The sequence below is a fragment of the Pleurodeles waltl genome, chromosome 9 (assembly GCF_031143425.1).
Source record: "Pleurodeles waltl isolate 20211129_DDA chromosome 9, aPleWal1.hap1.20221129, whole genome shotgun sequence".
Classification (NCBI taxonomy): Eukaryota; Metazoa; Chordata; class Amphibia; order Caudata; family Salamandridae; genus Pleurodeles; species Pleurodeles waltl.
The window spans coordinates 1142101074-1142117032 of record NC_090448.1 but is presented as its reverse complement, the minus strand read 5'-3'; the positions used below and the strand labels follow the sequence as shown (position 1 = coordinate 1142117032).

The following is a 15959-nucleotide window of genomic DNA, read 5'->3' as shown; positions in this document are numbered from 1 at the left end:
AGGCACGCAGCAATCTCTGGACCGAGAAAGTGCTGCCGACAAAGATCGACGCCGAGACATCGGAGCCGAAGCTGCTCGACGCAGAGACAGCGGCACCGAGGAGGATCGACGCCGAGAAGTTTCGACTCCAAAAAAGAGAAAAGTCGCCTCGGAGCCGAAAACGAGTAAGGACATAGTTTCGGTGCCGAAACGACCGGCAACCGAGCCAACTACCAGCTCATATTCAGAGGAGCAATCACTGTCCTCTCAATTGCGCAAACATAGATTCGAGGAAGAGTTACAGTCCACTGAAGTAGACCATACTCAAAAGCGGATCTTCATACAGAGTGGAACAGGGAAGATCAGCACCCTTCCCCCTATTAGGAGAAAAAGGAGACTTGAGTTCCAAATACAGGAACATGCACCACAAACAAAAGTGGTGAAGAAGGTAACTCCGCCACCCTCTCCTCCACCTGTAACTTACATATCACCGGCACAGACTCCGTCACACTCACCGGCTCACACCACCATGAGCCAAGATGACCAGGACGCTTGGGACCTATACGACGCCCCAGTGTCAGACAACAGTCCGGAGGTGTATCCTACCAAGCCCTCACCACCAGAGGACAGCACAGCGTATTCACAGGTGGTAGCTAGGGCAGCAGAGTTCCATAACGTGTCGCTACACTCGTAACCTGTCGAGGATGACCTTTTCAACACCCTCTCCTCCACCCATAGCACCTACCAGAGCCTGCCTATGCTCCCAGGAATGCTAAGGCACGCAAAGCAAATCTTCAAAGAGCCTGTCAAGAGTAGAGCAATAACACCAAGGGTGGAAAAGAAATATAAAGCACCGCCCACAGACCCTGCTTTCATCACCTCACAACTGCCACCAGATTCGGTTGTAGTAGGGGCAGCTCGCAAGAGAGCCAACTCTCACACATCAGGCGATGCACCACCTCCGGATAAAGAAAGCCGCAAGTTCGACGCAGACGGAAAAAGGGTCGCAGTACAAGCTGCAAACCAGTGGCGCATCGCTAACTCTCAAGCGCTCCTAGCACGATATGATAGAGCCCATTGGGACGAGATGCAGCACCTCATCGAGCATCTACCCAAGGATTTACAAAAAAGGGCGAAACAGGTGTTTGAGGAGGGACAAAACATCTCCAATAACCAAATACGCTCCTCTATGGATGCAGCTGACACAGCTGCAAGAACAATTAACACAGCAGTAACCATAAGAAGGCACGCGTGGTTACGAACATCTGGCTTTAAACCGGAGATACAGCAAGCGGTGCTCAATATGCCATTCAATGAGCAACAATTGTTCGGACCTGAAGTGGACAAGGCAATTGAGAAGCTAAAAAAGGACACTGACACTGCCAAGGCCATGGGCGCACTCTATTCCCCGCAGGGCAGAGGCACTTTCGGCACCTTCCGCAAAACAACCTTCAGAGGGGGGTTTCGGGGTCAGGCCACACAAGCCAGTACCTCACATTCAACACCGTCTACCTACCAGGGACAGTACCAAAGGGGAGGCTTTCGGGGCCAGTACAGAGGAGGACAATTCCCTAGAAACAGGGGAAAATTTCAAAGCCCAAAAACACCTGCAACCAAACAGTGACTCACAGGTCACTCATCCCCTCCACACAACACCAGTGGGGGGAAGAATAAGTCAGTATTACCAATCTTGGGAGGAAATTACAACAGACACTTGGGTCTTAGCAATTATCCAACATGGTTATTGCATAGAATTTCTCCAAATCCCTCCAAATATACCACCAAAAACACAGAATATATCAAAACAGCATTCAGACCTTCTGGAAATAGAAGTTCAAGCATTACTGCAAAAGAACGCAATAGAACTGGTACCAGGTACACAAATAAACACAGGAGTTTACTCACTGTACTTTCTAATACCAAAAAAGGACAAAACACTGAGACCAATCCTAGATCTCAGAACACTAAACACCTATATCAAATCAGAACACTTTCACATGGTCACGCTACAAGAAGTGTTACCATTGCTAAAGCAACAAGACTACATGACAACCTTAGATCTCAAAGACGCATATTTCCACATACCGGTACATCCCTCGCACAGGAAATACCTAAGGTTCGTATTCAAAGGAATACATTACCAATTCAAAGTATTGCCGTTCGGTATAACAACCGCACCAAGAGTCTTTACAAAATGCCTAGCAGTAGTAGCTGCACACATCAGAAGGCAGCAAATACACGTATTCCCGCATCTAGACGATTGGCTAATCAAGACCAACTCACTGACAAAGTGTTCACACCACACAGATCAGGTCATACAAACCCTCTACAAACTCTGTTTCTCCGTCAACTATGCAAAATCACACATTCTGCCGTGCAAAGTACAGCAATACCTAGGAGCAACAATAGACACAACAAGGGGAATAGCCACTCCAAGTCCACAAAGGGTTCAAAATTTCCAAAAAGTTATACAAACCATGTATTCAACACAAAAATTACAGGCGAAGATGGTATTACAACTCCTAGGCATGATGTCCTCATGCATAGCCATTGTCCCGAACGCAAGACTGCACATGAGGCCCTTACAACAGTGCCTAGCATCACAATGGTCACAAGCACAGGGTCACCTTCTAGATCTGGTGTTGATAGACCGCCAAACATACATCTCGCTTCTATGGTGGAACCGTATAAATGTAAACAAAGGGCGGCCTTTCCAAGACCCAGTGCCACAATACGTGATAACAACAGATGCTTCCATGACAGGGTGGGGAGCACACCTCAATCAACACAGCATCCAAGGACAATGGGACGTACATCAAACAAAGCTGCATATAAATCACCTCGAACTGCTAGCAGTTTTCCTAGCGTTGAAAGCATTCCAACCCATCATAACCCACAAGTACATTCTTGTCAAAACAGACAACATGACAAAAATGTATTATCTAAACAAACAGGGGGGGACACACTCGACACAGCTGTGCCTCCTGGCACAAAAAATATGGCAATGGGCAATTCACAACCACATTCGCCTAATAGCACAGTTTATTCCAGGGATCCAGAATCAACTTGCAGACAATCTCTCTCGAGATCACCAACAGGTCCACGAATGGGAAATTCACCTCCAAATTCTAAACACTTACTTCAAAATTTGGGGAACACCTCAAATAGACTTATTTGCAACAAAGGAGAACGCAAAATGCCAAAACTTCGCATCCAGATACCCACACAGGCAGTCCCAAGACAATGCGCTATGGATGAACTGGTCAGGGATATTTGCGTATGCTTTTCCCCCTCTCCCTCTCCTTCCATATCTAGTAAACAAATTGAGTCCAAACAAACTCAAACTCATACTGATAGCACCAACATGGGCAAGGCAACCTTGGTACACAACACTGCTAGACCTATCAGTAGTACCCCACGTCAAGTTACCCAACAGGCCAGATCTGTTAACACAACACAAACAACAGATCAGGCATCCAAACCCAGCATCGCTGAATCTAGCAATCTGGCTCCTGAAATCCTAGAATTCGGACACTTAAACCTCACCCAAGAATGTATGGAAGTCATAAAGCAAGCTAGAAGACCATCCACTAGACACTGCTATGCAAGCAAATGGAAAAGGTTTGTTTGCTACTGCCATAATAATCAAATTCAACCATTACACGCATCTCCAAAGGATGTAGTGGGTTACTTACTACACTTACAAAAATCGAACCTGGCCTTCTCTTCCATTAAAATACACCTCGCAGCAATATCTGCATACCTGCAGATTACCCATTCAACTTCACTATTTAGGATACCTGTCATTAAAGTGTTTATGGAAGGCCTCAAAAGAATTATACCACCAAGGACACCACCCGTTCCTTCATGGAACCTCAACATCGTCTTAACAAGACTCATGGGTCCACCTTTTGAACCCATGCATTCTTGCGAAATACAATTCCTAACCTGGAAAGTTGCATTTCTCATCGCCATCACATCTCTAAGAAGAGTAAGTGAAATTCAGGCGTTTACAATACAAGAAACTTATATCCAAATACACAAAAATAAGGTAGTCCTAAGAACCAATCCTAAATTTCTACCAAAGGTTATTTCACCGTTCCACTTAAATCAAACGGTAGAACTACCAGTGTTCTTCCCACAGCCAGACTCGGTAGCTGAAAGGGCACTACATACATTAGACATCAGAAGAGCACTAATGTACTACATTGACAGAACAAAAGAAATCAGAAAAACAAAACAACTGTTTATTGCATTCCAAAAACCTCATACAGGAAACCCAATATCAAAACAGGGTATAGCCAGATGGATAGTTAAATGCATCCAAATCTGCTACCTTAAAGCAAAAAGGGAGCTGCCCATTACACCAAGGGCACACTCAACCCGAAAGAAAGGCGCTAGCATGGCCTTCCTAGGGAATATTCCAATGCACGAGATATGTAAGGCAGCCACATGGTCTACGCCTCACACATTTACTAAGCACTACTGTGTAGACGTGCTATCCGCACAACAAGCCACAGTAGGTCAAGCCGTACTAAGAACTCTATTTCAGACTACTTCCACTCCTACAGGCTGAGCCACCGCTTTTGGGGAGATAACTGCTTACTAGTCTATGCACAACATGTGTATCTGCAGCTACACATGCCATCGAACTGAAAATGTCACTTACCCAGTGTACATCTGTTCGTGGCATTAGTTGCTGCAGATTCACATGTGCCCACCCGCCTCCCCGGGAGCCTGTAGCCGTTTGGAAGTTATCTTCAACTTTGTACATTTGTAAATATATTACTTAAACCTTAATTGGTACATACTTATTCACTCCATTGCATGGGCACTATTACTAACACACACAACTCCTACCTCACCCTCTGCGGGGAAAACAATCGAAGATGGAGTCGACGCCCATGCGCAATGGAAGCAAAAGAGGAGGAGTCCCTCGGTCTCGTGACTCGAAAGACTTCTTCGAAGAAAAACAACTTGTAACACTCCGACCCAACACCAGATGGCGGGCTATGCACAACATGTGAATCTGCAGCGACTAATGCCACGAACAGATGTACACTGGGTAAGTGACATTTTCATTTTCTATACAAAAACCTATTGGCTTGGAATTGTCTGAGTGTGTTCCTCATTTATTGCCTGTGTATGTACAACAAATGCTTAACACTACTCCTCTGATAAGCCTACTGCTCGACCACACTACCACAAAATAGAGCATTAGAATTCTCTTTTTGCCACTATATTACCTCTAAGGGGAACCCTTGGACCCTGTGCATACTATTCCTTACTTTGAAATAGTACATACAGAGCCAACTTCCTACACATCAAATATACTTTTTTTAGTATTACTGTCATTAAAGGCTTTGTAAGGAAATTCTTTTTTTGTAGGGTCACCCCCAAGCTTTTTGACTGCTGCTGGTTTTTCAGCTGAGTGCACTGAGGTGTGCTAACTAGGCCTCCTTGCCAGTGCCCTGACCCTAAAGTATATGCCAAATTGGCTACACCCAACTGGACAACTGGAGACTGCCAACTTACATCAGTCTCTAGTAGATGGTACCCTGGTGCAGGAAATTCCCCTCTTTCTGGCATGGTTACCCTCACCTTTTGCCTCATGGCATTGTGCTTAGACTGTTTTCACTGGGAGCCTGCTAATCAGGACCACAGTGATTATGCTCTCTCCTCCTAATTTTGGTTGTCTTGGTACTTCTTACACCACACAATTGGCATACTAGTGTACCCCTGTACGTCCCTGGTATATGGTACCTAGTTACTCAGTGCCTTGGTACACCAGAGATCTCCCATGGGCTGCAGCATGTATTATGCTACCCAAAGGAGCCCATGTAAACTGTCTGCAGGCCTGCCCTTTGCATCCTGTGTGAAACTGTGCATGCACCCTTTCACTGCTGATCACTACACAGGTCACTAAGTCACCCCTATGGTAGTCTCTTTCAGCCCAAAGGGCAGGGTGCAGGTCCCTTTGTTTGGGCTCCTCTGCATGAGCAGAGCTGCCCCTACGAACGACACTTCCAATTCCCTGGACTTCGTAAGTGTAAGGAAGCCATTTTATCTATGTACTAGCTACTGGTCTAGCTACATAATGGTGACTCCGAACCTGGGCATGTTTGGTGTCGAACATGTCTGAATCATACCCCAATACTGATGCCAGTATTGTTGGCATGATTCCATGCACTCTGGGGGTTCTCAGACACGGTTCTGCCCTCCTGATGCTTGACGGGCTTGAGCAGGGGACAGGACAACAAAGGATTCCTGTAGGAGAGGGGTGCAACTTCCTCTCCATTGGAAATAGGTGTTACTGAGCTGGGGAGGGGTAGCCTCCCGGTGTCACCGGGCTGCTTTGAAGGGCACATTAGGTGCCCTCCTAGCATAATACAGTTTGCACTAGTCCAGGGACCACTAGTCCCTGCTCTGGAGCAAAACACACAACTCCCCTGTCCAGCTCCACCCTTAGGGCTGTGCCCAGAGCCCCTCCAGGTGGCCACTTTGTTCTGCGATCCTGGAACCAATATGGGCAGAGGCATATGGGAGCATCTGACTGGGTAGGCCAGGTAGCTGACGTCCGTAACCTCTTCTGATAAGTGGTCACCCCAGAGAGACCAAACCCTATTTGTGGGCAATTTAGGAACTTCCTTGAGGTTGAGTCCCCAGATTCGTCGTGCAAGACTCCACCAGGACCTCTCTGCGAAGGCATCTTCTGCTCCTAGCCGTTGAACTGCTGCTGGGCTGCACAGGAACTGAGCAAAACTGCACTGCATGAGACCACCTTTCCTTGCAACTTTGTTTCTGTGGCTCCTGTCAGCACTCTGCAACATCTCCACGGCTGTGTATCCTCTGGGGTTGGCATGATTTCAGCTGCACCAGGAAGAAAGAAGGAATCTCCGTTGGAATGAAGGAGTCACTCCCCTGCATCCGCAGGCACCGAAGGCAACAAGGTCCAGCTGGTGGGATCATCTGTCCTCAGGATCTGCAAAGATTCTCCAACACAGATGGTGGTTCTGAGGGGTCCTCTCTGCCTTCTGTCCAACCTGGGAGCCCTTGCCTCTTCCTCTGGGACTGGAGCCCTGTGCACCGCCACTGTTGCACCAATCAATGCTTGTTCTCTCCTGCTCCGTGGGATCTTCAGGCTCCTAATAGCCCCGGCCCCCAGCACTCTACCTCTACAAGGACCGTCTCCTCTATGCTACTTCAGTGACGTGGGGATCCTCTTCAGGTGTGCTGACTGGGTCTCACTTCAGCTTACTGTGCCTACTGCCAGTGGATTGCTTGTGGGGGCTCCGACTGCTTCTGCTGGCTCTCCTGCCTTCTGTGCGTCATCCCGGACTCCCCTCCAAGGGTCGAGTCCCCAGGACCTTGTTGAACCTCCACAGCTCTGCAAAACTTCCAACAGCTTCTTTTGCATTTGCATTTGCCTTTGCGTGTTGGTGGTCCTCCTGACCAACTACCTGTCTGCAATCTGGCAACCATCGACACAGCTCGCTGGTGACTCCAGGGACTCCTCTGCAACTCCTGGACCCCGCAGCTGGACTTCATCCATCACCGTTGGTCCGAATGTTCAGCTCCGAAGGGTAGGCATTGGTTCCTGCCCCACCTGTACACTCGTGCGTGAATAGCCTCCTGTTTGACAGTTGTATAATGAATTCGGTTGACTGGTGTATAGTAATTAACCTTAAATTGCTCTCTTCTCTACAAAGTTCATGTCTTCTCATCTAGCTTTGCCAGAATTGTATCCTGTTAAGTATAATTACTCATATAACCATAAAATTGGTGACTTTTATTAAGGTTACAAGCCACTTCCATTGCTGTGGGTCTTTGTCTTCGAAGCAAATATCTTGGCACAACATCTCACCCTTTCCCAGAAGCAGGTCTTCGGTCCAAATTTGGCACAGTCTACATAAAGCACTAGGTCTGTCCCCTTCTTTTGCAGCTCCTCCTAGTCGGGAGTCCGACCTTGGGTTCCACTGGTCAGGTCCTTCGTCAGCATTCTCAAACCACAATGTCCCCATGTTACCCTATGGGAGAACCGGATAGCTTACCTCTGCACCCAGTTGCTGGTGGATCATCTAGTTACTTACCTTTTGGGTTTCCACTCTTCCACAGGCCTTATCTAACTACTCCATACACTCTTGAGGGAGGGAAGAGAAACACCTGTTCACATTCCATGTAAGTATATGATTAGGCCCCCGTATAGGGCCCTGCTAATTTATGCTTTTCCTGAGTACTTACCAGTGTACATTTTGTGTGTTCATACCTCCAGATGGAGGTACACCAATGGAAGCCTAGTTTGGTGTGCCTATAATAAAGTACCTTTATTTTTGCAACACTGTTTGGTTTCTTTCATGTATGATAAGTTACTGTTGTGACTACTGTGGTATTGCAAGTGCTTCACATGCCTTCTAGATCAGTCTTAGCTTCTCACCACAGCTACCCTAGAGAGCCCTGGCTGTCTAAGACACTAACTTATTGGGGTTTGCCTGGAACTAGTATAAGGTGTAACACCATAAGTGTCCACCACACACTGGGACAGCTTCCTTCACCTGGTACCTGGGGCATACAGGTTACCAAGGTACCCCAGGGCCTACAGCACTGCTTGTGCCACCCTGGAGGTCCTCCAAGTAAAATAAGTCCCCCAGTCCGCCACTGCAGACTGGTAGAGCAGTTGTGCATGGTTAGCCCAACTTTGCCATTGAAAGCAACAACAAAGCCACCAGTTTCCCTGAACATGTGTAAGTCGCCCCTTTGGCAGGCCTACTGAGCCCTAAAGGCAAGGTGCAACATATGACAGTTAGGACATCTACTTTACATGCCCTGACAGTCAAACATATGAAATTACCATTTTCACTTACAAAAGACTATCTCCCTATTGTGGGCACTCCAAGGTACCAAACTACTCTTTACATTAAGCCCGGCTTGTATCTGAAGTCGATAGTAATGTAACATGTTGCTGTGTGCAGCTTTAGCAAGGCTGTCACATTGTTGTCTGGAAAACTCCAGTGTTTTCCTAGGCACACAGCCTGCTTCACTAGACTGCTTTCTGCTCTCCTGGAGAGACGTGCCAGCGACTCTCAGGAAGAGGAACTGTGAGGAATTGCAGGCCAGGGAGTTGTCCCCTCCTTCCCGCAGGAAGCCACTAGGGTAGCTCGAAGGGCCAGCTGTTGAGCCTCCTATTTGCAGTACAGGACACAACAGATAAAGAAGCCTGCTGGGGCAAGTTGATAGCTGCTGTCACTGTCCCCTCCCTCCCCCCCAAAAAAAATCAACTCTTGCATCTTCATCATCCTTCATCATTCATCCCTTGCATCAGGACCACTCAGTAGGAATCTACTGTAACATGGATAAAGTGCCTTGATCTACTGAAGGACTGCTTCAACTGTGAAGGTGACTGTTCTTGAGGACTTTGCTGGTTCCCTTGACTAGCTCACTGCTGGAGTTGGTTGCCCCAAGTAATTCTGACTGCAGTGACACATACGTTTTCCATGAAAAGGTTTCGAAGTGTCTGATCTTTGATTTTGCCAAGGCTTGTTCTTGGTTGAGTGAAATAGCACTGAATTGTTATTACTTGTAAGAACTATTACTGGAGCTCTCCAGTGGACCTTTTTTAGTTCTAGTGTCTAAATTCCTTAAATTGTCTTTTGTTTCTTAATTAATTGTGTCGGATTCTTGAGTGACATGTTGGTTTCTTCTGTGGATGTTTTGGTGCCGTTTGAATACTTGAGCTGAGGGTTTTTCATACAAAACCTACTGGACCTAGAGGAGTTAAGTGTATTACACGGTGATGTCGCACAACCACACCATTTCCTCACAAATTGTGGTCTGAAAAGTCTACCTTCCCATGTGGATGCCATCTCCTTGGTACCTTCTTGGTATTTCAGTTTGGTCTTCTCTAAAAGAATGGTTCCACCCTTCGAACCTGTTAAGTTTTAATTGCAGCTTGGAAAGCTACTTTTCTTATAGCAGTTTGCTCAGCCTTTAGTGAAATTTATGCTCCCTTAGTGATCGAAATGTATATAGTGTGAACTAATCTTTTCACACTCCAAAAGTTGTCAGTCCCACTTCAAATAAACTATTACTCTTTTACTGTTCTTTGTTAACCCACACCCTCCAGCAGAGCGTTCTTTACACACTACTTGTTCAAAGGGTAATTAGTGTTCGATGGCATCTGTCGCTGTAGATACACATGTTGTGCATAGCCCGCCATCTGGTGTTGGGTTGGAGTGTTACAAGTTGTTTTTCTTCGAAGAAGTCTTTCGAGTCACGGGACCGAGGGACTCCTCCTCTGTCTCCATTGCGCATGGGCGTCGACTCCATCTTCGATTGTTTTCTTTCCGCCATCGGGTTCGGACGTGTTCCTTTCGCTCCGGGTTTCGGAACGGAAAGTTAGCTAAATATCGGAAAAATTACGTCGGTATTGTTGCGTTCGGGATCGGCTTAGTTAGAATCGACACCGAATCGAAGAGTGAAGAGCTCCGGTACCCTTCGGGGTAGTTTTCGATCCCCCTTCGGGGCCTGGTCGGCCCGACCGCGTGTAAAACAACGCTGATGGAACGGACCCCGTTCCGTTTCTGTCCTAAATGCCACAACAAATACCCGTATACAGACCAACATTTGGTCTGTAACCTGTGCCTGTCGCCTGAGCACAGTGAAGAGACTTGCGAGGCCTGTCGTGCGCTCCGGTCCCGAAAAACACTCCGTGACCGTCGAGCCAGAAGACTGCAGATGGCGTCCACGCCGACAGCTCACCGAGAGTTCGAGGAACAAGAGGAAGAAGAAACCTTCCCGATCAATGATTCGGACTCCGAAGAATTCGACGACCAAAAAACTGTGAGTAAGACGTCGAAGCCAGCACACAAGAAAAGTGACAAGGCCCAGGGGACGCCACTGCCACCAGGCCATGGCTCGACCCATAAATTCGGTGACCGACCATCGGCACCGAAAAAGGCCGAAATGGTGCCGAGATCGTCCGACTCCGGTCGAGACACCGGCGCACAGCCTCCTCGGGACCGAGAAAGTGCTGCTGAAAAACATTGACGCCGAGATATCGGAGCCGAAACTGCTCGACGCAGAGACAGCGGCACCGAGGAAGATCGACGGCGAGAGGGTTCGACTCCGAAAAAGGTCACTTCGGAGCCGAAAAAGAGTACAGACAGGGTTTCGGTGCAAAAACATCCCGCAACCGACCCGCCTACCGGTTCCTATTCAGAGGAGCAATCACTGTCCTCTCAGATGCGAAAGCATAGATTTGAGGAAGAGTTGCAATCCACCGAAGTGGACCACACTCAGAAACGTATTTTTATACAGGAAGGAACAGGGAAAATAAGCACCCTTCCCCCTATTAGGAGAAAAAGGAGACTGGAGTTTCAATCAGACCAAACACCACAAACAAAAATGGTGAAAAAGGTAACTCCGCCGCCCTCTCAAAAGGTAACTCCGCCACCCTCTCCTCCACCTGTAACTAACGTTTCACCGGCACAAACTCCATCACATTCCCCGGCTCACACCACCATGAGCCAAGGTGATCAGGACCAAGACGCTTGGGACTTATACGACGCCCCAGTGTCGGACAACAGTCCAGAGGCGTACCCTACAAAGCCCTCACCACCGGAAGATAGCACAGCATACTCACAAGTGGTGGCTAGGGCAGCAGAGTTCCACAACGTGTCCCTACACTCGGAACCAGTTGAGGATGACTTCTTATTCAACACCCTCTCCTCCACCCATAGCTCCTACCAAAGCCTGCCTATGCTCCCAGGAATGCTTCGGCACGCAAAGGAAATCTTCAAGGAGCCGGTCAAGAGTAGAGCAATAACACCAAGAGTGGAAAAGAAATATAAAGCACCTCCCACAGACCCTGTTTTCATCAGCTCACAGCTGCCACCAGATTCCGTCGTAGTAGGAGCAGCTCGCAAGAGAGCCAACTCCCACACATCTGGGGATGCACCGCCCCCAGATAAAGAGAGCCGCAAGTTCGATGCAGCCGGAAAGAGTCGCAGTACAAGCTGCAAACCAGTGGCGCATCGCTAACTCTCAAGCACTACTTGCGCGCTATGACAGAGCCCATTGGGACGAGATGCAACACCTCATTGAGCATCTACCCAAAGAGCTACAAAAGAGGGCGAAACAGGTGGTTGAGGAAGGACAGAACATATCTAATAATCAGATACGCTCCTCTATGGATGCAGCGGACACAGCTGCAAGAACAATTAACACATCTGTGACTATCAGAAGGCACGCATGGCTACGAACGTCTGGTTTTAAACCAGAGATTCAGCAGGCAGTGCTCAATATGCCATTCAATGAGAAACAACTGTTCGGACCAGAAGTGGACACGGCGATTGAAAAACTCAAAAAGGACACTGACACTGCTAAAGCCATGGGCGCACTCTACTCCCCGCAGAGCAGAGGCACTTACAGCACCTTCCGCAAAACATCCTTTAGAGGGGGGTTTCGGGGTCAATCCACACAAGCCAGCACCTCACAGGCCACACCGTCCAGCTACCAGGGACAGTACCAAAGGGGAGGCTTTCGGGGCCAATACAGGGGACAATTCCCTAGGAATAGGGGAAAATTTCAAAGCCCCAAAACCCCTACAACCAAACAGTGACTCGCATGTCACTCATCCCCTCCACACAACACCAGTGGGGGGAAGAATAGGTCAGTATTACCAAGCATGGGAGGAAATAACTACAGACACTTGGGTCTTAGCAATTATCCAACATGGTTATTGCATAGAATTTCTGGAAATCCCTCCAAACATAGCACCAAAAGCACAGATTTTATCAAAACAACATTCAGACCTTCTGGAAATAGAAGTTCAAGCATTATTGCAAAAGAACGCAATAGAACTAGTACCAAAGACACAAATAAACACAGGAGTTTATTGCCTGTACTTCCTAATACCAAAAAAGGACAAAACACTGAGACCAATCCTAGACCTCAGAACACTAAACACCTACATCAAATCAGAACACTTTCACATGGTCACGCTACAAGACGTGTTACCATTGCTAAAGCAACAGGACTACATGACAACCTTGGATCACAGACGCGTATTTCCACATACCAATACATCCGTCGCACAGGAAATACCTAAGGTTCGTATTCAAGGGAATACATTACCAATTCAAAGTATTGCCCTTCGGTTTAACAACTGCACCAAGAGTCTTCACAAAGTGCCTAGCAGTAGTGGCTGCACACATCAGAAGGCAGCAAATACACGTATTCCCGTATCTAGACGACTGGCTAATCAAGACCGACTCACTGACCGAGTGCTTGCACCACACAGATCAAGTCATGCAAACCCTCTACAAACTCGGTTTCACCATCAACTATGCAAAATCACACATTCTGACGTGCAAGGTACAACAATACCTAGGTGCCACAATAGATACAACAAAGGGAATAGCCACTCCAAGTCCACAAAGGGTTCAAAATTTCCAAAACATTATACAACGCATGTATCCAACACAAAAAATACAAGCGAAGATGATATTACAACTACTAGGCATGATGTCCTCATGCATAGCCATTGTCCCACACGCAAGGTTGCACATGCGGCCCTTACAACAGTGCCTAGCATCACAATGGTCTCAAGCACAGGGTCAGCTTCTAGATCTGGTGTTGATAGACCGCCTAACATACCTCTCGCTTCTATGGTGGAACAGCATAAATTTAAACAAAGGGCGGCCTTTCCAAGACCCAGTGCCACAATACGTGATAACAGATGCTTCCATGACAGGGTGGGGAGCACACCTCAGTCACCACAGCATACAAGGACAATGGGACGTACATCAAAGAAAGCTGCATATAAATCACCTCGAACTACTAGCAGTTTTCCAAGCATTAAAAGCATTTCAACCACTCATAACTCACAAATACATTCTTGTCAAAACAGACAACATGACAACAATGTATTATCTCAACAAACTGGGGGGGACACACTCGACACAGCTGTGCCTGCTGGCACAAAAAATATGGCAATGGGCAATTCGCAACCACATTCGCCTAATAGCACAGTTTATTCCAGGGATCCAGAATCAGCTTGCAGACAATCTCTCTCGAGATCACCAACAGGTCCACGAGTGGGAAATTCACCCCCAAATTCTAAACACTTACTTCAAACGTTGGGGAACACCTCTGTAAGGAAATGCCTCCTTGGCATGGTTGCCCCCTGACTTTTTGCCTTTGCTGATGCTATGTTTACAATTGAAAGTGTGCTGAGGCCTGCTAACCAGGCCCCAGCACCAGTGTTCTTTCCCTAACCTGTACTTTTGTATCCACAATTGGCAGACCCTGGCATCCAGATAAGTCCCTTGTAACTGGTACTTCTAGTACCAAGGGCCCTGATGCCAAGGAAGGTCTCTAAGGGCTGCAGCATGTCTTATGCCACCCTGGAGACCTCTCACTCAGCACAGACACACTGCTTGCCAGCTTGCGTGTGCTAGTGAGAACAAAACGAGTAAGTCGACATGGCACTCCCCTCAGGGTGCCATGCCAGCCTCTCACTGCCTATGCAGTATAGGTAAGACACCCCTCTAGCAGGCCTTACAGCCCTAAGGCAGGGTGCACTATACCATAGGTGAGGGTACCAGTGCATGAGCATGGTACCCCTACAGTGTCTAAACAAAACCTTAGACATTGTAAGTGCAGGGTAGCCATAAGAGTATATGGTCTGCGAGTCTGTCAAACACGAACTCCACAGCACCATAATGGCTACACTGAAAACTGGGAAGTTTGGTATCAAACTTCTCAGCACAATAAATGCACACTGATGCTAGTGTACATTTTATTGTAAAATACACCCCAGAGGGCACCTTAGAGGTGCCCCCTGAAACTTAACCGACTGTCTGTGTAGGCTGACTAGTTCCAGCAGCCTGCCACACCAGAGACATGTTGCTGGCCCCATGGGGAGAGTGCCTTTGTCACTCTGAGACCAGTAACAAAGCCTGCACTGGGTGGAGATGCTAACACCTCCCCCAGGCAGGAGCTGTGACACCTGGCGGTGAGCCTCAAAGGCTCACCCCTTTGTCACAGCCCAGCAGGGCACTCCAGCTTAGTGGAGTTGCCCGCCCCCTCCGGCCCCGGCCCCCACTTTTGGCGGCAAGGCTGGAGGGAACAAAGAAAGCAACAAGGAGGAGTCACTGGCCAGTCAGGACAGCCCCTAAGGTGTCCTGAGCTGAGGTGACTGACTTTTAGAAATCCTCCATCTTGCAGATGGAGGATTCCCCCAATAGGGTTAGGATTGTGACCCCCTCCCCTTGGGAGGAGGCACAAAGAGGGTGTACCCACCCTCAGGGCTAGTAGCCATTGGCTACTAACCCCCCAGACCTAAACACGCCCTTAAATTTAGTATTTAAGGGCTACCCTGAACCCTAGAAAATTAGATTCCTGCAACTACAAGAAGGACTGCCTAGCTGAAAACCCCTGCAGAGGAAGACCAGAAGACGACAACTGCCTTGGCTCCAGAAACTCACCGGCCTGTCTCCTGCCTTCCAAAGATCCTGCTCCAGCGACGCCTTCCAAAGGGACCAGCGACCTCGACATCCTCTGAGGACTGCCCCTGCTTCGAAAAGACAAGAAACTCCCGAGGACAGCGGACCTGCTCCAAGAAAAGCTGCAACTTTGTTTCCAGCAGCTTTAAAGAACCCTGCAAGCTCCCGCAAGAAGCGTGAGACTTGCAACACTGCACCCGGCGACCCCGACTCGGCTGGTGGCGATCCAACACCTCAGGAGGGACCCCAGGACTACTCTAAGACTGTGAGTACAAAAACCTGTCCCCCCTGAGCCCCCACAGCGCCGCCTGCAGAGGGAATCCCGAGGCTTCCCCTGACCGCGACTCTTTGAATCCAAAGTCCCGACACCTGGGAGAGACCCTGCACCCGCAGCCCCCAGGACCTGAAGGACCGGACTTTCACTGGAGGAGTGACCCCCAGGAGTCCCTCTCCCTTGTCCAAGTGGAGGTTTCCCCG

General features: G+C 48.2%; 1 protein-coding gene across 9 annotated transcripts in view; it reads left to right on the top strand.

The window, feature by feature from the left end:
- Nucleotides 1–15959, top strand: part of RBM25 (RNA binding motif protein 25) — a 443084-nt gene that overhangs the window by 272957 nt on the left and 154168 nt on the right. For 6 of the 9 annotated variants that reach the window (XM_069208940.1, XM_069208932.1, XM_069208934.1 and 3 more), the window contains one exon: nt 8095–8157. The exons of the other annotated variants lie outside the window; for them this stretch is intronic. In XM_069208940.1, coding sequence (XP_069065041.1) covers nt 8095–8157 — 63 coding nt within the window. The remainder of the gene's footprint in view (nt 1–8094; nt 8158–15959) is intronic. 9 annotated transcript variants of the gene reach the window in all.